General features: G+C 41.3%; 2 protein-coding genes across 3 annotated transcripts in view; both read left to right on the forward strand.

The window, feature by feature from the left end:
- Nucleotides 1-832: 832 nt before the first annotated feature.
- LOC129364012 (stereocilin) lies at nucleotides 833-17717 on the forward strand. Its single transcript, XM_055036375.1, has 30 exons — nucleotides 833-1003; nucleotides 1324-1472; nucleotides 1583-2704; nucleotides 3655-3679; nucleotides 3784-4342; nucleotides 5471-6343; nucleotides 6425-6487; nucleotides 6566-6691; nucleotides 7439-7605; nucleotides 7684-7870; nucleotides 8098-8213; nucleotides 8438-8570; nucleotides 8681-8866; nucleotides 9391-9429; nucleotides 9510-9686; nucleotides 9896-10045; nucleotides 10884-10942; nucleotides 11052-11175; nucleotides 11274-11356; nucleotides 11436-11571; nucleotides 11968-12170; nucleotides 12350-12440; nucleotides 12558-12729; nucleotides 12811-12980; nucleotides 13723-13878; nucleotides 13963-14105; nucleotides 14962-15110; nucleotides 15362-15459; nucleotides 17288-17435; nucleotides 17554-17717. Exons 2-30 carry the CDS (start codon nucleotides 1385-1387, stop codon nucleotides 17640-17642), a joined length of 5832 nt encoding a protein of 1943 aa, XP_054892350.1. The 5' UTR covers nucleotides 833-1003; nucleotides 1324-1384; the 3' UTR covers nucleotides 17643-17717.
- A 3893-nt stretch (nucleotides 17718-21610) lies between these two features.
- Nucleotides 21611-22879, forward strand: part of furina (furin (paired basic amino acid cleaving enzyme) a) — an 81051-nt gene continuing 79782 nt past the window's right edge. The window contains exon 1 of one of the 2 annotated variants that reach the window (XM_055036376.1): nucleotides 21611-21846. The gene's annotated coding sequence lies outside the window, so the exon portion shown is untranslated. Of the gene's footprint in view, nucleotides 21847-22126; nucleotides 22387-22879 lie in introns of those variants that run through there. The other variant, XM_055036377.1, reaches the window with a different exon arrangement.

Here is a 22879-nt window from a genome sequence, read left to right on the forward strand (position 1 = left end):
TCCTCGGCTTTTGTGGTTTTGTTTTCTTTCTGCTTATAATGTAGACCAAAGGTTAGCCTCATACCATGAATTTAAAAAAATCTCAACAGCAGCAGCGTTTTTGCCAGCTGATTTTCCTCCTGCCATGGCCGAGTTTGCAACAGAGAGAGGAGGAAGGTATGGGGCGGATCCAGTTTCTCATTGACTATTCCCGTGGTGAATCGAGCCCTGCTCCACTGAGTGATTGCTGTTCCCTGTGGCATCAATAATATAGGAGGAAGTTATTGTCCCTGCGCAGGCCGCAGTATCGCAGAGCTGAAGCAGGCGGAGGAAGGGGCTGGTCCTTTCACCCGGCCCTCTTGGGTTTCAGGACCCGCAGACAGTGCTTTGACTGCTCTTGTGCCCCTGCACAAGGCCCAATTGTACGTTTGTACGACTGAGGTATAGGAGAGACTAAAACAGTGACAGGCTGCACAGTCCTGCTGACCCGGCCCCTTCGGTAAAACTACACCCCCAACAAACCCAGTGTCACCAGATGAGTCCCAGCTCAATGGGGGATCAGTCAGCGGGAGACACTGGACGGTTCGAGAACAGGACAGATACCCTGGGTGTGATTAATATGATCCAGATTTTCACCTTGTTTACACACATAGCTGACAGCTGTGACCTTCCTGTAACATCATAATACATCAGACTACTGAGAGAATACAGTGTGCAAAGCTTTTGTCTGTAAAATGTTTGTTAGAATTGACACAAAACAGTGGAATAAATCCCACATTTGAAGCTTCAAATAAACGCAAACCTTAGGAACTAAGCAGACATGCATCTCATACATCTAAAATAGCAGAGTAGTCGTGGTCAGTGGTGGGAGGGGTGCCAGAAAGAGAGTGAAAGGTAGAGAAAGTCACAGCGGTAGTGAAATAGAGACCCACTCAGAAGGAGGGCAGCGCACCGTGTAATGGATACTATAAGTTTCAAAAGATGCTGGAAGACACTTAAAGAAAAAAATGGATTATTACCACTGGTAAGTTAAAAATCTTTCTTTATTTGCTTACTTTTTGTACATATTAAAAAAAATAATTGCATATATTTGAAATTAATTTAGCTTTTATGCTAAACACATGAATAAACTTTAGATATTCAAAGTTTTTGGCTCTAATAGACTGTAGTTAGTTTAATGACACTATGGAGACCTGGAAGCCTGCAGTGTAAGTCGTAAAGTGCAATGCAAGCCAATCATTATGCTTTAATAACTTCTGACTGCTATGATGTTTATTCCTACTGCTTCATATATAAAAGATGAAACTCAATGAAAGTTAAACAGAATTTTTGTAAAATCTACAGGGAAGAAAACCCTTAAAAGAAAAATGTGACACCGGTTTTGTGCTGCACGTGCTGGCATGAGATGACGATGGTGAAGAAAGGGTCAGGAATGGCCGCTTTTAAATTCACAACCATCATAGTTTGTGCTGTTTTGGTTGGGCAGAGGACGGGTGAGTGCGATACCATTGATTACCATGCTGGCAATTTTTTGGATCTGTATGTTTTTCAAGGCTATAGCTCAAGCTGTCTCCTTTTTTTTGTTTTGTTTTTGCTGTTTTAGGAGGTGAAAAAGTGGACCACAGAGATGCTCTCCTGAAGGAGATTGTCTCAAAATGGAGTAAAGAAGCAGGTTTGAGAGCCCCACCTGACACAAACAAGGACCAGTCTTTGCCCTCCTGGGCTAGAAGCATTATGGGGGGTTTAAAAACTCTGTTTCCCAGTAAGAACCTGCCTTCATTAAACAAGCCAATAGACAGACGCCGTCTCTCTGGATTCCTGTACAACATTTCTCTGTATCTGCAAGAGATGGGTGCTGAGCTGGAGGACGTACCCGCAGAGCAAGATGAGGACCAGCTCTGGGAGAAGGTGCTCCATTTCTTTCTCCAGTCTGAAGGCAACGCAGCCCTGAACCAGTGGAACGGCCGTGTACCGCCCAGACCCAGCGTTAAAGTGCAGGACTGGTTTTTGTCCCTGAGAGGAAGCCCGCACTGGGACTGGCTGCTGGGGCTCCTGCAGAGTCTCATCTCTCTGTCCGAGCGTCAGCCCCATAGACCCATCTTGGCTTTCTTATCTCAGAACTGGAGGACGGTGAGCGCTGTGCTGGAGGCGACACTGCAGGCTGTAATCAGTGGGACTTACGGCCAGGCCAGCGCAGGCCTTCAGAGCTTCATCTGTGCTCTAAAAGGTCGTAGCGATTGCGCCTTCAGTGTTAGCTGGCTTCAGCAGCTGCTGCAGTTCCTGGAAACGCGCAGCTGGAAGCCAGTGGTCAGTTTGCACCCAGCAGGGGAACCTGCAGGACCCGGCCAGGGTTCCAGTGCATTTGGACGCTTTAAGCCCTTCAGCTTGCCCCCTGAGGCCATGTTGAGGCAGGATGGGTTTTCAGCAAATGCGTCTGCAGAAAGCACGACGGGCACAGAGGACGAGTTGGACTCGGTGCACAGCTTCCTGCTGCAGGCTTTGTCTCGTTCAGGTGGCGGGGATCGAGGCGGGCAGCAGGCTCAGAAAAACCTCGCTCTCGTGCAGAGTTTGGATGGACTCAGACGAGGCCTTCTGCACAGGGTGGGCAGTTCTGTCTACGGCAGCCTGCGGGAGAAAGTGTCACGAGTTACCCTGGCCATACTCGATGACGTGAGCGGCCTGGTGGAAGTGCCGCAGGCCAACTTTCAGGGCCGCTGCTCTGTGGGTGAGTATGAGAGATGAGACGATTATCTACCCAGCTGTCAGACATGTCAGGATTGACACAAAACACTGAAAGAGTCAGTCACAGCATCTGATTCAGAAAATGTTTGATGATTTAAAAAAAACAAAAAAAACAATTGCAGTTCAAAGAGAAAACGCTTCTATTGTGGGTTATTACCAAACATTTGGAGGCTTCTGAGAATAACTACAAAAAAATCACCCACATAATGAAATAATCATTTTGTTTTTGCTAATAATTGGTGCCACAATTATTGATCATAAACTAAAATAGATGTAGCTGAAGACTTCTCGGGGACACCCATTAGATCAATTAGCAACGACTGTGTAGTTTATCATGAGGGTAAAATTATAGTGGTGAGAATTGTGATCTATCAAGATAGAAAATAAACTCTTAGGTGTACCTAAATGATGCTTAGGTACACCTAAAAACTGACAGTAAGTTTGGGATTGATAAGGCTTTAGTTAGTCCTTTGATCGATTAATAGGAGCGTGAATAAATATCAACAGATACTCATAAGTTGAAAACATGAGTAAATGCAGTAATTGTTCATTTATTTATTTAAATGTATTTATTTTTTTGTGAGATTATGTTTCGATTTTCTCTAAAAATCTTAACCAAGTGTTGCACTGTGCTGAATTAAGCATTTAAATCCTTTTTAAGAGCTTAATCAGTCTGGCTCATGTTTCGTGTGACAGTGACTGACACTGCTTTAAAATCTTTATAATCATTCAGTTCGGTGAAAGCTTCTGTTGTTGGCTCAGTTGAGCTCTTTATCCGCCCGTTGAGGCCAGTAACATTATATGTTAGGCATTGTTAACTGAGCTGAGCTGTTGCATCACTCATAGTTGTTCACTGCAGGAGGCTTCAGCTGCTTTTTCTGTCATTCATTCACTTGATTTTCAAATATTTGCCTCTGATTTTTCTTTCTTAAGGTAACTTAAGGCAGCTGATCTTGTGGTAAGTATATTTCATTGTTGAGGGGCAGTTTTTCTTTTTTTTAAAAAAAGTTTTCTTTGCAAAGAAATGTGCATACTCAAATAATTGTTTCCGTGGCTTTGCAGGGGGATAAGACATAATGTGATGTGGAATGCTCAGGCTTTGGGCGCCAGCTCTCAGGGTCTCCCAAGTTCACTCCCGTTTCTGTCCTGCCCCTCCACCCAGGAAGGGAAATTACAGTCACCTCCACTGGCAGCTCAATCATCTTCAAAAAAGACTCCATCTTCTCAGAAACCCTTCAAACAGACACAGAGTCGTAAACCCTCAGCTGCAGGTCCCAGACAGTTCACAGAGAGTAAGAGGAAGCAGAAACAGATGGAGTTCTTCACCTCCACAGAAATTCTTGAGGCAGCGTGTAATGACTCCATCCCAGGCTTGACGGGCGTCTCGAACTTCACCGTCTTCCTCTACTGCAAACTGTTTGAAGGGGAGAACGGGTCGGGTAATCCTGCTGCGACCCATTTAGGGCTCGATCTGCATGCTACTTGCTCGGATGCAGCCTGGTACCTGTCTGCAGCTGAGGAGGACTTCTTTTGGGTCCATGTCTGCACTGAGTTCTTTGCCCATGAATTCAACAACACAGTGTGTGCCAACTCTTCTTTCTGGCTGCAGAAAGCACAGCAGGTAAAGAGTAAATTTTTAATGAGTGCAAACTTTTGTTAGTGAGTTTGAAAGTTGGCTTAAACCTTCCTCAGGGAAACTGTGCAGGTTTAAAATTAAACTCCACCTGAAAAATGTGTAAAATTGATAATCACATTAAAATATATTAATGTGTACAGAATTTGTCATTATCTACTAATTGATTAGTTTAATATCTATAGAATAATCAGTCGAAAAGATTAATTCTTGTAATGAAAGAGCTTCTCTTATGCGTACAAGGAATGATGATTTACTGCTTGTTTATGTTGTCAAATCCCATAATAATGTATATGTTATAATGGGAATTTGGACTTACAATAAAATGAATAACATGTAATACACTATTACACTTTTATGTAATCCATTAAGAACTATTCCCTCGTGATAAGATTAGAACAACACTTGATATAGAAATAATCTGAAAAATAACAAGGAAATTCAATGAGCTGATCAGATGTAAAAATTTTATCCGTAATCTATAATCTCTTTGAATTGTGAGGAAATAGATTTTCTTTATGTGTCTCTGAATGTGAAGCGAGATGCTGACTATTGATTGTTTCTCTTTGGGTCCAAAAGTAGTTACTTCAGTTTTGTTTCAGCTGGAGAAAGAAATGGCACATCGATATGTTGATTTAATCTATGCATCTACTCAGCGCTTGAATGTGTTTATAGTCACTTGGTGACATTGTAAAGTAGAGCTGTGGTTATCATACCATGCATATGGTATGGTAACTAAGCTAATTACTTGTTATAATTTGAGTTTGCAGGACCATGTAGGTATTGAACAAAAGAGTCCCAAGATGGTACTTTGAGGTACCCCACATATGAATTTTGAAAAAGACTCTAACCAGTGAAGTTCTGACCCAGCTCTCCGGTCGCTTAATCAGAATATCACGGTCAGCAGTTTCAAATGCTGCACAGAGATCAAAAAGGACCAGCACTGTCAGCCAATAATGACATCATCTCTGTGACTTAAAAGTGTTATTTGACCAGTGGTAAAGTCATGGATTTACAAACACTGAGGGGAACGTGAATAGATGTGTGCAAAAGGTGAGGTCTAATGTGATTGCATGCACTGCAAATGTTCACTAATCTCCATGCTTGTGTGTGCAGGCTGCAGCGCTACAGGACTATCATTTCTTTAACCACACAAGCATCGATGACCTTTGTGTGCAGCTGTCAAGAGATGCAGCAGTGAATCCAGAACTCAGTGAGAACTGTCTGGCTCAGCTGGGCAGCAGGTCGCTCAATGCTGAAGCTTTCAGAAACTGCTTCCTTCCTAATAACTCGGTACTGATCTCAGCTCTGTGTGGTTCCCAGCAGTCCCTGCCAGAAGGCAGCTGGGCTGCAGCATACTGCTCCAAGATTGACAACCTCACCTTTGACGACACATTCAGGGAGCCCTGTGAGTATAGGGACTGGACTGTGGAAAGTTTCACCAACTTCACCCTGCTGGAGTTGTGTGGACAGACTCAGGGACTGAGAGAGCACATGTGTTTAGATGCTACGCTCTACAAGCAGTTGGTAGGACTGATACCACAGTTTGCAGATGTCTGTTCAGACCTGCGGGCTCGGCAGGAAAGCAGTAAGTGCCTTCTACAAAGGATTTTTGACATGCTTCCAGCACGATATGAGTTCGACACCTCCCAGCTGTGCGTGGAGCCGGCCCCAATGCTGATCGACCTCATACACAAGCTGAGCGTCTGTGAGATGGACGTTGGCGAGCGAGAGGGGTTTCTGGTGGTGCTGGGCTACGTGCTACGTGTCTTGGACTTTGTGGTGGGTCTGTCCTCGGGGCTGGACGAAGGGGAAGGAGAGGCGAGACAGGGTCTGGGCCAGGCCATCCTCCTGTCCAGTCTCCTTGACAACACTTCCTGGGCCAGCTTGCAACCCGAGGCCTCCATGAGCGTCCTTCACACCGTGGGGGTCTTCCTGCGCAGAGAGCAGAACGCCACCGTGAAGGAGGACCTGCTGAGCTGCTTCAGTGTAAGATGCACTTGTTCAGTTCTCTTTCTGTCTCCTACACTATAGCAACAAATCAGTAACCTGCTTCTGCTGTGACTTCAGCCCGTCCTCTGGGACCTCATCCAGCAAAATGGAAACTCGTCCGCTCTCAGGGTTCTGTTGCAGGTACTGTGTCTTCGCAGCTACAGTTGCATTTTGCAGAACTGATTGGCTCACTTGACTGTTTGACGTTTATTTCACTAGGAGTATCTCCAGATGCCAAAAGACAGCATCCGTTCTCTGGTGATGTCTGCAGAGAAAGAGGCTGTGAAGAGGTTTATCTCACACATGCATCAAAGTTGGGAGCAGCTTCAAGTTGAAACCAGCCAGGTTAACTCCACATTACCTGCTTAGTCCACATTAATCAAACTACAGTTTGTTTGCCTAGAATGTCCGGTTTAGTTGGGGAGGTGTGAATGCCCAATCAATACGGATCAGGAAAGTGAACTCTAGTCCACCTAAGACCCTTGGTCTCGGTTCAGATAAAGTGTACTCTGGCGTGGTTTTAATTCGTATGTGAATGCAAATGGACCAGAAATTGCTCCAAAAGCAGGAAACGGAATATAGCGCAGGGCATTCTGGGTAAATTCAACCAAAACAAACATCAGCAGGAGAAATGAGTGATCTTTTACCAGACAAAAGAAAAGTCCCACAGCTACTAAAATTTGATGTCACTCCATTTTTGTTTACATTTTGTGAAGAAGAAAATTTGCTCAATGTCTTTGGAGGTTTTTGTTTTTGGTGCCGCTCGACCACAGACAAGGTGAAGGCAAGGTGTTTTTTTCAATGAGTTTGGATCATTTGACACAGTGCAGTGCCTAAGTGAACTGCAGCATCTGAAAATGTTACAAATGTTACAATTTTGGTCCCAATCAATCTGGTCTATCTTAGTATTATGTGTGAAAACACCCTTAATGTTATGCTAAAGCAGTTTCTGTTGGTTCTCATAAGCAAAGCAAAGACAGGGTTCATTACCTATTTCATAATGTTTTGTACTTTTTTGTGGTCATTTCAGAGCTATTTAAATGAATCTCCATGTGTCTTTCGTCTCTCATCTTGTTTAATTTTCTATTGCAGGCCTCTCAACAAGAGTTGCAGGCCATGGAAACAATGACAGCGGCTTTCATCCACAAGTTCCCCAGAGTGACCCCAGAGCTCTTTGTTGACCTTTCTCAGTTCATCCCCTTCATGTCTGTTTCCGACATAATGAACTTCCCAGCCTCCTTGATCGTGAACGACAGCGTGTGAGTCACCGGTACAGTATTCAATGTTTAATTCAAAGATGACTCTCCTCCAACAGTCTTTCTGTTGCTGCTCCTCAGGCTGACAGCCATTCGTGACCACAGTGCAGAGATGAAGTCGTTGCAGAAGAAAGCTTTTGTGAAACGACTGCTGCAGTCGAACACGGTGGGCGACGTGCCCACATGGCCTCCGTACTTCCTCAGCTCCATCCTCCCACTTCTGCCTTTCTTACCTGTCCATCATTTTCAGCAGCTGACATCTCAACAGGTCAGAGATTAAATAAAAGCACCTCAGGTCCCTGCAGTGCTGAATAAGGAGAAACACTCAATATTGAGCTGGAAAGGCTTCCATGTTGTTTTAAGAAAAACAAAACATATGTAGTAATAATGAAGCCTGATGAGTTATGAAGTTACTGAATTTATATTCTGTGTCTTTGTTATTTTTAGTAAATCTTGTTTTAGTTAGTTTCAACATTTCATCGATTCTCTCCTCAGCTGTCTCCTCTGGTGGAGATGATAGGGAACAGCAGTCTGGATGGCGTGCGGGGTCGCCATGTGCTGCGGACCATTTTTAGTAAGAGAAAGAACCTGACTGCTGATGACCTGCTCAGGTGGGACTGAGATTCTTTATGTTTACTTATGTTTAGTCTTGTAACTACGTTGTAATTACAAGCAACATGCAGTTTTTGGATAAATTTCATTGTAACTGTGCTGCCCGTTTTTAGTAGAGCCACCGGCTAAATATTAATCCTTTGGAAATTCATATTTACAAGACTTGTTTGAACTTACCTTTGATTTGAAGAAAAGCAAGGTAAAGAATAAAGTACTTTTCCAGATTAGGAGTTCTTGCGTGCTACTTGGATCCTGCAGAACTGGGTTTATATCTCCAGGACCCAGCTGTGTTCTCTGCTCTCTGGCAGCAGCTGTCTGAGTGCATTTCCAAGGGGCTCATCAGTTCCAGCGGCAGGGTGAGTTGCACACTACTTGAACCACTTGCAGCATAAATCAGAGATTTTTTTATGTGCTGTTATAGTTTGTTTGACTGACTCTGCTTAACCATGTTTCACGGACACTACAGCTGTCATCCTGGTTGATCCCAGCTGTATCAAGCAGGCTGAACATCAGCACCGTGACTTCTTCAGAGCTGTCTGCACTTAGTGGTTTGCTGCCCCAGTTAGGAGCCTCCTTCCTGCTGTCACTCACCTCACAACGACTGCGGGAAATCCTGTCACAGCCGGGTTTTCACACATTTTCACCAGCGCAGGTCAGCAGGGAGGGAGTGCTTCTTCACACTTTTAGTTTCGCGTTATTCTGCTTTGCTTTTGTAGCTTTCCTGTCTGTTTCAGCCCAGTGGGTGTGTAATAATGAGCAGAATATCTTACAAAAAAGGTTTTCAAAAGCCTTTCATTTCTGTTCCCAAACATCCTGCATGGAACAAAGATGCATGTTACTTTTCCACAAAAATCGAATACTGATTTTGATTGAAAAGTTCAATTTAAAATATATTTTTTGAATAATTTTTTATTCATTTTTCTTTTGTTCTGTCAATTTGTCATTTGTGTGCAAATCTGACAGTTGTACCCAAAAGACTTACATCTACAATTGCAGTGAGAGGTTTTCATTAATGAAGAAATGATGACAAGTATGCATACAGTAGTACCCTGAAGTTCATAGTTTTATGTGACATCATGTGTAGAAGTTGTAATACCATTAGCGTTTAAGATGCCTGAATTTTCTTTGAAAGTCAACTCTTTCGTTGCATAACACGTTTTTGCATCCTCTCTTCAGTCATTTCAGATTTTATCCAAGATCACAAAAGACGGCAATGTAAGTAATCATGTCCAGAACATTTGCACTGACTGTCAGCCATTTGCTCTCTCAGCACCGTGTTGTTCTCCTCCTGCCAGCTTTCTGTGGAAAACCTGTGCAGCCTGAAGCCACTACTCTCCGGTCTCTTCCCCGCTGCGCTCCGAGACCTCCGGTGGACTGATTTCAGTGAGGATGCCCACTGTGCGTGCTGGAGAGGGCTGCAAACTGAGCTCAAGCCTGGACACAAAGCCATGTTATTCAATGCAATGCAGGAGGTGATGCTCCTTTGTCGCCTTAGAACATCTCTTCTCAGTGTCTTCTCCTTTCTTAGTTTATGCTGAGGACTTCATGTCACATGCTGTATGCCACATTTCAAAGTTTCAGTCTCAATGCTCAGTCTTAAATGATGAATGAATCAGATTAATTTGTACTTTCAGGAACAGTGATGTATCTAATATCTTCTTTATTGGTTGTTTATTGACAGACTCTCCTCAAAGACTCGAGGAACTTCTCTCAGCAGGCAAACTGTCTGCTTCCCTTTGTCCCTCTGAGAAAGCTGATACCAGCTATGAGTGGCGACACCATTTGGAGAGGCATTAGCGCATACAGAGATGTACAGTGGTCTCCACAGCAGGTACACATTCTGCTATAATCTGCTCCTGTGTGCAGCCTCGCGTTTCTGTGAAACGTCAACAGTGGGTAAAAGGAGAATCTTCCCAGCTTGGTGTCTTGCTCGCTTTTGTCTGGAATCCATTGGATATGCTTCAGATGAGCCTTTCAGGATATTAATCCTCCGTTCACATCAGCTGCCATCAGACTAATTACTTTGGATGTAGTACAATAGTGTGCTGGAGTGTGGCATAAATTAATAATGGCTGCCTTAAAGGGATTTTTATCACAGCCAAGAATGTATGAGCGCGTTTTCACCACCTGTTCTCAGCCTAACAAGACCTGAATTAATTTAATAAAGATCACCCTTTTCACTTATGCTGAAATCTACGACATCCTGTTGATGAGTTATATTCTGTCCGTATTCTGCCCTGAATCTTTAACATGGTTAGATACTAGAGTTGATCCTAAAGCCATATTGATATAAATTACAATGCAACCTTATTTTGTATGTTTGCTGTTAAGCAGGAATTAATCTCATTGCAAACAGAAAACATTTTTGGCCATTTTGAGCATCAAAGTTTTGCCTGGAGCAGCTGCTCTCCTGCTATTTTCTTATAAAACCACATGGATAAAAAATATTCTTCTTGGCTCAAGAGTTGTTGGAAAAAAGTAACAATAAGACACAAATCCAACTTCTTACACATCTTTGCTTCTAAAGAGCATTAAAAAAAAGTTTTGAACTATTTTGAACCAATGCTTTAGGGTAGGAGTCAGTAACCTTTGGAACCTGTTTCAGTACATACATAATAAATAATCCTGCCCCTTTAAAATGTACAATAATCTCTCATTTTTATGCACAGGCTCAATTTCTGTTCAGACAAATCAATGAATTCAAAAACATCACCATCAAGACGGTGAAGTGAGTCTGACCTTCTGTATTCCTGCTTTTGATCCTGCAGCATAGCCACAGCAAATAGTTACTTTAGATTTCCAGCAATGATCTACAATGACCTCTCTGCTGCCAACAGAGATCTGGGTCGTGTTGCTGCTGGAATGAGTTGTGACTTTGTGAGGCGTTTTACCAACCACACAGATTTTACTGAGCTGCTTCAGTTTTTGACTGATCTACCTGGAGGTCCAAGACCGGCTCTGGTAAGAAGCAAACCTCATCCACGCAACCATAAAATGTAACTATTACTGGACGTATAGTTCAGGAATAATGTTTACGCTTATTTTTATTATATTTCCAGCGAAAATGCCTTGTAGATGAGCTGCGGAAAACACCTGAACTTGACTTCGGTTCTTTGAGTTCTGGGTTTGCAGCAACATTGCCGTAAGTAAGCAAAGTGTTTTAGATAAATATAGCACATTTCTCCAGTCACTACATTTGAAACGGTTTGCTTATTTTCCAGGGTAACAATGCTGGAGAACCTGTCAAATGCGTCTGTCAGAGGAATCCTGAGCCACATTCAGCTGCACTTTCTTGATTTCCTGAGACTGCCTCATTATAAACAGACAAATTTAGCTGAGAAAGCCTTATCTGAGCTGGTAAGGTGCTACTGTAACGTCACAAATGCCTTATTTACTGCAAGATGCAAACTTGGTTGCACACTGCAATATGTTTGAGGTGAGGAAGTGTGATCGGAAAGCAGATGGCGGCGTAATTTTAAACACTAATTAGTGGAGTAGGAAGTCACCGGTTTGTGTTAAAATAACTGAAGTGATAAAGAGCTGCCATGACAATCCAGAGGAAATACCAACTCAGGAGCCAGGCTGAGTGATGGGGAGTCATAAAATATTAAAAATAATATTTGTTAGCTCAGAAGCAGATGGAAAATGATTTTGAAGCAGTCTTCCCCTCGCTCAGCAGTTTTTACTGAAGTGGAATGATGACGTTGTGAAGTCAAGCTAATCTGGAGGATTTCTGTTTGTGCTGTTCCACAGGGTTCTTCTCTGGCTCAGGGGATGATTGATGGCGCCCTTCTGGACGTCCTGGGGCCTCTGTTGCCATTTTTGGACAGAGACAGTCTGGCTCTGGTGGACAGAGGAGCGCTGGCTCTGCGGCTGGAAGAGATGAGGAGTTTCTGCCTTCCCAAAGAGGCGCTCAGAGACATCAGTGACCTTCTCACTCAGAGAGATTTGCTTGGGTAAAACATTTTCACCTGTGCATGGATTAGCTGATTGGTTTGATGGATGTAGAGTCTAAGTTTGGCTATCTTTGACTGTAAATGCTGTCCACAGTTTACAGTTTGTGTTCTATGCTTACATGTATATATTGTTTTAATAAAGCAGGAGTAATGATAGCATGCTTGTGGTTATTTGCCAGAAATCCATCTAAATGGCAGGTTGGGGACGTTGAACATCTGGGAAGGTTGGTGTTTGCTCTCTCAACAAAACAGATCAACTCCATTCCCCTGGTGAGTCTCAAATAAACGAATTTGTAAACTAATTCAGACTTGTCATTTCTGTAAATCTACGAGAATAATTCAAACTAATATTTTTCTGGGATTTATGACCTTGCTTTTATTGAACAGACGGTATTAAACAAGACCACAGTGGAGCAGGTTCTGGTGGGTCAAAAGCGCTGGGAGGAAAGTCTGGTCGGTGGGATCTGCATCAGTCAGTGTGTGGACCAACAGTACCACAGAAAGCAGACCTGGAGTCTAATTCGAGGAATTGTCAAAGCACGAAACCGGAGAGCGAAAGGTAAAACACATGATTCTGAAACATTTTACATGTGAACTGAGTTCAATTATAACACTGGTTTCGTCTGTGTGTTTTACTCAGTGCCAGTTCCAAGCTGTGCGGACGTCAGAGGAACGTTCCCGTCTGCATGGACCCCCACCCAGCTTCGCCGCATGTCCCTGGATGAGCTGAAGGCGTGTGTTGAGGTTTTTGGTCGGGATCCGTCGCTGAGCTCTGAGCAGCGACGGTCGCTCTGGGGGAAGCTCAGGCAGGTCAGAGAAACTCCACACAACACGTCACTCATAACAGGACAAATGCAAGACATTTTCACATAGTCCTTCCTGCGACCTGCAGGACATTCCATGGTGCTTATAAATGAATAGATTGTCATCATTTAAGAGATGTCCAGGGGCAAAAATGTGGAAAACTCACATTTGCTAATTTTTGTACTTCCTTTTGGGTTTACTGCCTCTAAAAACAGCCCAAGTGCTAAAAATAAACTCCCTGCCATTTTTTGAGAATAAGTTCATGTTTTTTGCAGTTTCTAAAATGACCTGTTTCGAAACCCATTTGAATGTAACATCACGAATCAGCAGGCTCTGCCCCTCTCCCAGCAACCCAACTTGACTTCCATGCTTTTCATTAAACTCACATTTCTGTTTTTAAAAAGTAGTTTTTTTTTTAATTGGTCTGATGCAATATTCAAATGCCATGTTTTAATTACCTCTATGTGGAAAATAATCACGATAAAGAGAAATAAATGCTTTCAAACATTCATCTTTATGTATTTGTTCTATAAATGTGTCAAAGTTCTTGAAATAAATTGGCTCTTCAGTAATATTCACTTTTTTTTTAAATGGGCCTGTAAATGCTCACCACGCTGTTTAGAGTTTTGTTTTTAAGATGAAATTAAAACCACGGTACTCCATGTTCAAGTTTGTTGCTGTAAAGGATATGAGTCTGAAATGTCCTGACTTCTTCTGCGGACTATGAACTCTGCTTCGTTCGATGCAGTCCTGGAGTCCGGCGAGGGAGCTGAGAGCGGATCAGGTGCTAGCTTTGGGGTCATTGCTGACAGAGATGGGAGACAGAGAGCTTCAGGACACCAACCTCACTGATCTGGGCGTGTTGGTGCATCTGGGCTCACTCACCAACTGGACCCCTCGAAAAGTAACTTCCTCGTTCCAGATCTGCAATTTGATGAAAGCTTGAAATTACGTAGTAGTGATAATTACTGAATGCTGGTTTTCTCAGATGAGAGCGGTGGTTTTAAGTGTGCTGCGGAAAAGCGGACTGAAAGTGGAACATTTATCAGTAGTCGAAATGGCAACGCTTGGCCATCTGATCTGCGGTCTGAACCCCGCAGAGATTAAACGTCTGAGCCCCTACAACCTCAGGTGGGTCGAACACGCAACTTAGATCTAATATCTTCTAAATTATTGAAAATCCCAGAAAAGGATAAATGATCAGACATTTGATAAATACATTTATTTATTCATTTCAATCAGGTTTTTAAAAATGAAGAAAACAAATAACCAGTAGGACAAGAGAAAACATCCACATGTACAACCAAGAACCAAATAAATAAGCTTTTGAAAAGGAGAGGGAAGAAGTGAACACTTATCTAATCCCAACCCTTATCTTAATTTAATTCATTATATCACTTATCAACTCAGTAATTATCAGAAACGTGTAATTAAAAACGTGCTGCTTTTCTCATATACCTGTTCAATTTACTGTCCTGATAAACCAACAAAAAAATAATCTTACAGAAAAGATAAATGATTAGAAACTGACTTCCATAACAGGACAATTAATTATTATTATTATTATTATTATTATTATTATTATTATTATTATTATACCATATATGACACTTTCAAATTCAGAGTTATATAACCAACAAATAAAATCAAAATAAAAAACTAATGTTGATAGTAAAGTCACAATAATAATTTAGTCGTAAAAGACTTAAAAAAGAATGCATGTTTGTGTCAATCCCCTACTTCCCATTGTGTGTAAAATAGTTTAATATTTATTTTTAAACTGGTTGATTCATGTTTTAAATCCATATTCAGTCCGTTCTATTGTTTGACTCCAGTGATACAAAATCGTTTCATCTTGTTATTAGTAGAAGGAAATATAGCAGTGGCACTTTTTTTGTGCAGCATGACAGAGTGAGCTGATTGTAGAAGATAAAACAAATGAACATGTCAACTGTACCTTATCAACACTACTCCTCTGAACCTGCAGCGTGGCCGTCCTGTTCCTGCGGGAAGCGACCCTGCCCTGCACGGAGCAGCAGATGGAGGCGCTGACAAACTGCCTGGCCAGAGCCGAGGCCTTTGGTCCTGTCAGTGCTTGGGGGCCGGAGATTTTCACTGAAATCGGGACGCTTGCAGGTACAGTGGAGCACTTTATTCCTCGGGGTGCAAACTTTCTGTGCACAGACTTTTAAAATTCGTCTTAGATTCAAAGAGTGAGAAGGGTTACGGTTGAAAATGGCAGCTGTTTGACAGATAGGTCCAATTAAAACATTCCCAGAGGGTTAAGGTTCGAGAAGGAGGAAGGAAAAGTTTTTTTGAACACCTTTTCTGTGATTTGAAATTAGAAACATTAATTACCTGACTTCAGTGTTTGTGTGTGTTTCCAGCGGGCCTGCCTGATATAGTGCTGTCAGCTCTGCTGCGAGAACAAGTGGAGGGAATCACCCCTGAAGCTGTAGCGCTGATGTCTCCAAAAAAAATGGCAGTGAGTTATACTTGTTAATAAAAAGGTGTTTGTAAAGATGAACCTGCAGTATCAATGCAGGCTAACTGGCAGGTTACAGCACAGATGGCAAGCTTTACGCACATAAACTGCAAATGACCACAATTTATTTAAATAAATATTTATAAATTGTAATAAAGAGGTAGAAAATGCATACCTCAGATTACTTTGAAAAACTCCTAGAATTAATATTTTAATAAATTATACAATATGTAATGAAAAACTTACATTTTAATTATAATTTGATTTAATTATATGTTCATAATATATTTAATTTTTTAGTATGTCGTCAATAATTGTGTAGCCTTGGATTGATAAGCTATAGTGACAGTTTAATTTATTTCATCATAGACATGTCATGAAGAAAATATTAATAAGTTTAACAAACAATAATAGCATGTTATAATTACTGATTTACATTTTAGTAATTTATTCTTGTATTTAATAAATAGTAGATATTTTATCAGCTATCTTTTAGATTTTTTACATTTCTCTGACAGTCATTACCTTTACAAATAAAGCTTTACAAAAAACTTTTGCAGTCATTTTATAGAAATCATTATTTTCTAATTCTTCAAGTAGTCCACATTAAGGATTTTCATTAACATTTCTTACATTTACAAAATAATTAAAAGGTCTTCAAACTTATAAATGAAGCATGATTCAAGGAATACAAAACATAATCAGTTATTACAACATTAAGATTACTGCAATCCTTTTGGAAGATTCTAGATTCAGTGATTATGTTTTGAATATCTGCTGTTTTTGCACTGGATTTACTGCCAATATAAGCGTAGACATAATAGTGCCGCTCAGGTCCTGCTGACAGGAATAGATTTTACTTGTTTTTTGCATTTTGTTGCAGTTTTTCTGCCTTTAGCCACTTATACAGCAGGTGCAGAATTAATTGAAATTGTTTTAGAACATTTTTATGAAATTATAGTCACGGTAATGTTACTTACTTACTGAAATTGAAATACCAGCAGCTCTCTGTAGATTTTGATCTCTATCCATATGACTCAAAATGCTCTGATGTTTCAGAATCGAGAGTAGTTCTGCTCTGATCGCATTTCACATAAATCTACATCAATACAGGGGGGTTTTCCTCTAGATTAATTAAACAGAGAGAAACTCTCCCAGGACGTCTCTGCTCTCATCTGCACAGATTCACAGTGAGCAAAATGCTTGGTGAATTTGTCCCAGCAACTTTCACTTGTCATGACTTGGTTATAGGACTTGTTTTGTCTGAAAAAGTCCAAACATGTCTTTTAATGAACTTGATGAGTCAGGCAAATGAAAAGCATTCTGTTGGAACAATCAAGGCTGAAGCAAGAAACAGAAACCATTATTTGTTTTAAATTAAATTTAATAAAAATAATATTTTCAGAAACAGAGAACAATGTCAATGATGTGATTTTCAATCTTCTCTTGTTAATCAGGACAACTCAGAAATGTTCAATGAATTGAAGCAGTTTAGTAATCAGCTGTCTGCCACAGGACATGCTTTACTTTAGCAGCCTACTTACACTGGACAGACAGACAGACTGTGAATTAAAACAGTGTTTTTAAGTGAAGATTTAAGGCATTTTCTTTTGCCTTAAGTGTAAAATTAATCACACCCAGTTTCCCAATTTGCTTTCAACTTTGCTCTGATCTTTTTTTCAAAAATTGAAGCAGGATTATTATGTGTTAAGCAATAAAAACTGAGAGATGGACACAATTTTCTGTTAAAAAGAGTAATGAAAAGCCTTAGCCTTACATTTTAGCATCACACCAACAGTTTGACTGTGTTTCTTGTTGTGTGCTACAGGTGGTGTTCAGTGCAGTGCAGTTATCGTGGCTGAGTGCAGAGCAGGCGTGGGCCGTCACAGAGGAGCAGTGGGCAGAGCTGGACGCAGAGCAGAGGCACGCTGTTGGACTGGCTCGCTACGAGGGAGACGTCCTGATGGAGCTCAGAGGTGCGTTCTTGTTCTGTTTTCTGAGAAAACTGCAGCCAGCATTCCTCTTGCAAAGAGTCTGATTGTGTCAAACTGTGTGAGCTCAGTTGTGATGGATTCTGCTCCATGTTTTCTGCAGGACGAAACTCTTCTCCATCAGTCCTGAACACGGACAGCTTCGCTCTGTGCCCACTGGCTCTGTGCCTTTTGTTACAGCACCTAATTTAAAATGATGGGAAAAAAATTGATCCTCACATTGACTTCTCCTGGTATTATATTTGTAACGCAAATAAATATTTTCAATTACCCCACTCTTCATTGCACTGGTGTCTGAATTTACAAAGACATTAGATGTGCTTTGTACCTTCATATGATTCATTTTTATGAGATTTATTAGCTTAATATGATGTAAATCACTGTTCACGTTATTGTGCAATGTTTATTGACCTTTTGTTCGAACAATAACAGCAGGCGGTGACAGTGATTAATGTTTATTTGACAGAGGAACAGGCTTTATGACATTTGTAGAACATAACCAGGGAAATAGACCTGAGAGGAGATTTTATTGCATGCAGGGAACCAAACTGGAACAGTGAGAACAGAAATGGAATCAGCAACCTATAATAGACTGTTAAACTCTTGCACACATTCAGTAATAACTCTTGTTGGCTCAGTGATTTGCTCACAGCAGCTCCTGCAGCCCTTCTTGTGAAATGCTAACCCTCGTCCTCTGTGCAAATTCAGCAAATGTAATGTCTGGATTTATTTGAACTTCAAAATGTGTCCTCTGCAACACTAATTAGGTTTCTAGGTGTGTTTCTTTAACAGAAAAGATGCAATATTCATACATTTATGTTAAGATAAAGGATTAAATACTGGGTGAAATAAAGAAACAACTCTATTCAACACCCAGCGGGAGGCATTAATAAGATTAGATCTTCTGTAAAGCTTTGTGTTAATTGAACTATCTTACTTACTGTGTTTTAATACATCTAATTATATGTTATCCAAATTCAGATATCATTTTTACTCATTTAATGTAGCTGGAGCTACATTAAAAAGTCAATTTTCTCAAGCAGTTTATGACGGCTAATAGGTAACTGACCACTTCAATGAACTTTTAGTCTGTTGCTCCATTCAGTTCCACCTACTGGCAGACGGCTGAAAGTGCAGAAAATACTTATCTAAAACGGCGAGAAACACCTTGTTTCTCCAACATACTGTAAGATCCTCAAAGTACAAAACATATTAGTAACATCAAATAACAACTGAGGGCTAATAATTATGAAAAATCTCAAGAATTGATTTCATGATGAGTAGAAATTGCCAATAATCAGTCATCTGCTAAATTGGAATTATGCATCAGTGATTATGCACTTTTGTTTAACATTACCGTGACTCTATAATTTAATAAAAATCTCCTAAAACAATTTTAAGTATTGCTATTATAAGCCAGTGCAACTTATATTAGTTATATAGTTAGTATCTTTTTATTTTATGTAGCTCAAGCACAGTACAGCGACACCTACAGGGAAGGTAGAAGTGAGATTTGGATGGTGCTAGCATGCCTCTAACTCAAATAGCAGGTGATGGCAGCGGCTCACTATCACAAGAGTTGGAGAATCGGAGCTTGGATAAGTCTATTCCACAGAAGGCAGGGATCAGACGCTGGCAGCGTTAAAGTGAGGATGATGATGCAGCTAAAGGGGGCGAAGATGCTGCTGTAACCTCCAGGAAAATATCCGATAGCTGGAGGCTCAACCTGTTTTAGTGTGGGAGTCTGTTATTGGTGATCTTCTAATGACAAATTGTTCTAATCAGGAACCTAATTATGTGTATATATCATTAAATTTAGTGATGCCTCCTTTTTTAAAAAAAAAAATTAAAATCCTTTGCACTAGTGGCCATATATATGTAACATATTTTGTATATCATAAAGTTAGTTGCTGCAAAATGGACAGACCAGGGAGTTTTTCATTGAATTGAACAAAATTTTAAAATGGAACAATTTGAGGACACTGTGGTTTTAACACAATACACACTTGTGATAGTGTGTATTGTTCACTGGACATGCTGTCCAGTGAACATGGGAAAAACTCACTGAAGAAAAAGGTTAACAGTTTTGTGACCTCTGAAATACTCCCTTTCTTGTGCAAGGACCATTGAAGACTCAATTCATGACTACAGGCCATGAATAAAGGAGAGGTAAAGAAGATGCATTACCATTTAAAACATGTTTAAGCTAGTTTGGCACAGATCATCAAGTACACAGCCAAAAATTAAATTTAGGAATCGGAGATTAAATTCCTTCACTCAAAATTCTACACGGAGACTTTTATTCTGCTTGAGCTGAAATAAATCCATTTATGATGTTAATACACTTCAGTCACCCCCTATCACTTTTTGGCATTGTGTGTCTTTATTTAATCGATCCAACAGAGACAAGCGGAGCGATGGTGGCGAATGAAATGGACGAAATGAATTAAAAAGAAGCAACACAGGTGGCCACACGGATGGGAACCAGTTCAGAGTTGGCTGCAGGAACGGCCCAGATGGTGCATTTTTCAAATTAAAGTCAAGTTTAATCATACAATCAAAAACTCGGTGTCATGGAAAATCTATCTTTGTTCTGGCATTTATCAATTTTATAACAGACAGCTAACTGCAAAAAAACTTCAGTTTGAAGTAAAATAAACTCTGGGTTAAGGTTTTATTTTATTGGCCGTTCTATAAGAGTTGGTGCCTTTTTAAAGTTTTGATGCACTTTTATTATTATTTTTTTTAATTTGTTTCATTTATTCGCATCTTAAAATAAACATGTCATAAATGAGTGCCTGTTTGCAGGGGTGTGATTGATTTATTAAGCAAGAGCTGTTAATCACTTCACAGAGAGGCTGCGAGCTGCAGGGGTCTCCTGACCTTGGGGATGAGCCCGGTGAGCCGATTCATAATCCTTTCATGCTGGCAACAAATTTCTCAGTCAGGATGATGCTTGTTGGCATACAGTCGGCTTACTGGTTCTTTAGTGCATGTTTTTCCCCCGCGATAAATCGACCGTCTGGCTGGCTGGCATCAGCCCGACTCACACAGCCTGCATGTCAGATGAAGCCTCTAATGTAGAATTTCAGCTCTTCTCCTGGAACCGGGTCGTTTGATTCAGTTCACTAACTAAACCTGCAAATGGCTCAACACTTGCACTGCGTTCCATTTGTACCATAAAGTGGGAATTTCCAAGTGCCAACCAATGGTGGCTTTGAACACGAGTGATATGGCTCACTGACCAGGGCACCACTCCAATTGAGGGCGGCACGTGTGAGGGCTGTTAGGGAAAATAAAAGTTGTTGTTCAAACAGAAGATGAGTTTTTTGTGTGGCTTGTTTACACACAAAGCCAATCTGGAAAGAGCTTTTTCAGTGTTTTGCACGACATCTGAATTGATTTGCTAATTTCAGATCAATATCTAAAACACATGAACTGGTTAAACTTTCACTGGGCTGTTCCACATTTAACTTAGATACTTTATAACGCATTTAAAATTTAGGAAACTGTAATTTGATTTGTTAAAGACAAAACTACCATTTTGGAATATTCTTTTAAGACAAACCAAAAAACATTTAATATTTGGACTTTAGACTGGTTTACCTGGAATATATTATTCTGCATCAGTGCTCAACTCCGGTCCGTGAGGAATGATGTCCTGCTTGTTTGAGATGCTTCCCTGGTCCAGCATCTAAACGCTGAATTTACCTCCTAGGCTAGAGTTTGATTTATTCATTTAGATCAGGTTTGGTGAAGCAAGCATAGATATAAAACATAGTTTTCACTTCTTATGCTGTAGTTCTACACTATTTCTAATAATCAAAAGTTCCTGGATTTGTATTTTTTCCAAAGCCACAACAAATGGCAAGTCCCATTATTTATTTAAACTGCTACTAGATTAACTCTGGCGTCACGGTGTTCCTAGATTTGAGTTTCTGAGACGAATCAAACACAAAAATAAATATTGAACATGCCAAATGGGCAAAATACCAACATTTGGGTACAAAATAAGAAACGAGCAAGCACATATTTTGCCGCCTGGATCGACGTAACACCGGTTCTCATCTTTTGGGAATCGGCAACTAGAGCCTGCTCCGTTTCGAGCGACACATCCATGGTGCAGTTCCTCCGGTGACCAGCAGGTGGAGATGCAGCAGCGCTGCTGCTCCATGAGGAGGTGTTGCTCAAACGTCTCCACTTTGTCCATGATCCTGACGTATTTCCTGGGGCTTGTGCCGACCACTCAGCGGTACACCGGAGGGGTATCATGACTGTTTATCATCAGCAGTTGTCTTTTACGCCTTCTTCGGTCATTTCGCCGTGTCGTCGTCGGATTTAACGGCGCAGTGTGTGACAATAAGCCGCAGGATCGAGCAGGATGTAAAGGAAGCTGGTAAGTTGAGCCGTTGGTAAGTTTACCGTTCGCTTTAGCTTGTTGTGTTTGACTTGTTCTGGTCGGGCTGCCGACTTTCACCGAGCCAGCTGCCCCCAGTTACGGCCGAAACCCTCACACTTACGAGCAGGCAATGGATTACTGACTACGCTGTTGTCAGTTTGTGGTGTTCTCCCAAAAGAAGGGGGGGCAATCACACACATAAACGGAGGCTTACGTCGACTACGCCGCGTCCGGTTTCTGTGGTTGTTCCTGCGGACGTTAGGAAAACTGCTGCTTCCGATCCGCGCTGCTAAATCGGTTTGATTCCCTTAAAAAAAAATAGTGAAACGATCGTCAGAAGTAGATAAGAGGAGGGAGGAAAGAGAGGAAAAAAAGGGGGAGGCACCTGCGAGAAGGAACAGCGTGGCGTCAAGTTGGCGTTGATCACGGAGCGCCACAGTTTCAGACATATTTGTCAAGCGGAGGAGTCATCATCACCATCCTCATCATCATCGGATCAGCTCCAGCCGCAGCTCCGAGCCGAACTGGAGGACTGAGGTGAGTCAACCCCACGGAGAGCTCGCAGCAGTGGGGGGAACTTAATCTGGTAAATATGGATGTGTTTGAGCGGTTCGGACCGAGAGAGGGAGAGAAGTTTGGCTCTTCCTCTTCTGTGCTGCAGTTCAGCTCAGCTCTCAGCAGACTTTTGTTGCTCCTCCGTGTGTTTTCATCTCTCTGGGAACTTTGTAAAGTAACGCAGATAAATCTGGTTGTTTTGAACCGATGGGGCAGGAGGTTAAGTCATCAGTTTCTGGTGATATTATTTCTCTTGATATTGGGTGTCAGAGTTGTTGCTGCTGCATTGGTACGTTGTGAGAAGTGGCCTCCTGTTGTGTTTATGTCTTGCACTGTTAATTTCGAAATTTTCAGCTTGTGATCATCATGGATAATCACAGAAAACTGTGAAACCCACTGACATGCAGTAGGTAAAAAAAAAAAAAAAAGAGAGAGGACCAATCAGACATAAAAATTCACATAATGAAGTATTTAC

This window comes from Poeciliopsis prolifica, unplaced genomic scaffold, assembly GCF_027474105.1.
Source record: "Poeciliopsis prolifica strain line A6 unplaced genomic scaffold, Auburn_PproV2 SCAFFOLD011, whole genome shotgun sequence".
NCBI classification, from domain to species: Eukaryota; Metazoa; Chordata; class Actinopteri; order Cyprinodontiformes; family Poeciliidae; genus Poeciliopsis; species Poeciliopsis prolifica.

Coding starts and splice junctions, on each gene's coding strand:
- LOC129364012 (XM_055036375.1), top strand. CDS start 1,385: ATGACGATGGTGAAGAAAGGGTCAGGAATGGCCGCTTTTAAATTCACA. Junction 1,473..1,582: donor TTTGGTTGGGCAGAGGACGG/GTGAGTGCGATA, acceptor TTGCTGTTTTAG/GAGGTGAAAAAGTGGACCAC. Junction 10,943..11,051: donor ATCACCATCAAGACGGTGAA/GTGAGTCTGACC, acceptor TGCTGCCAACAG/AGATCTGGGTCGTGTTGCTG.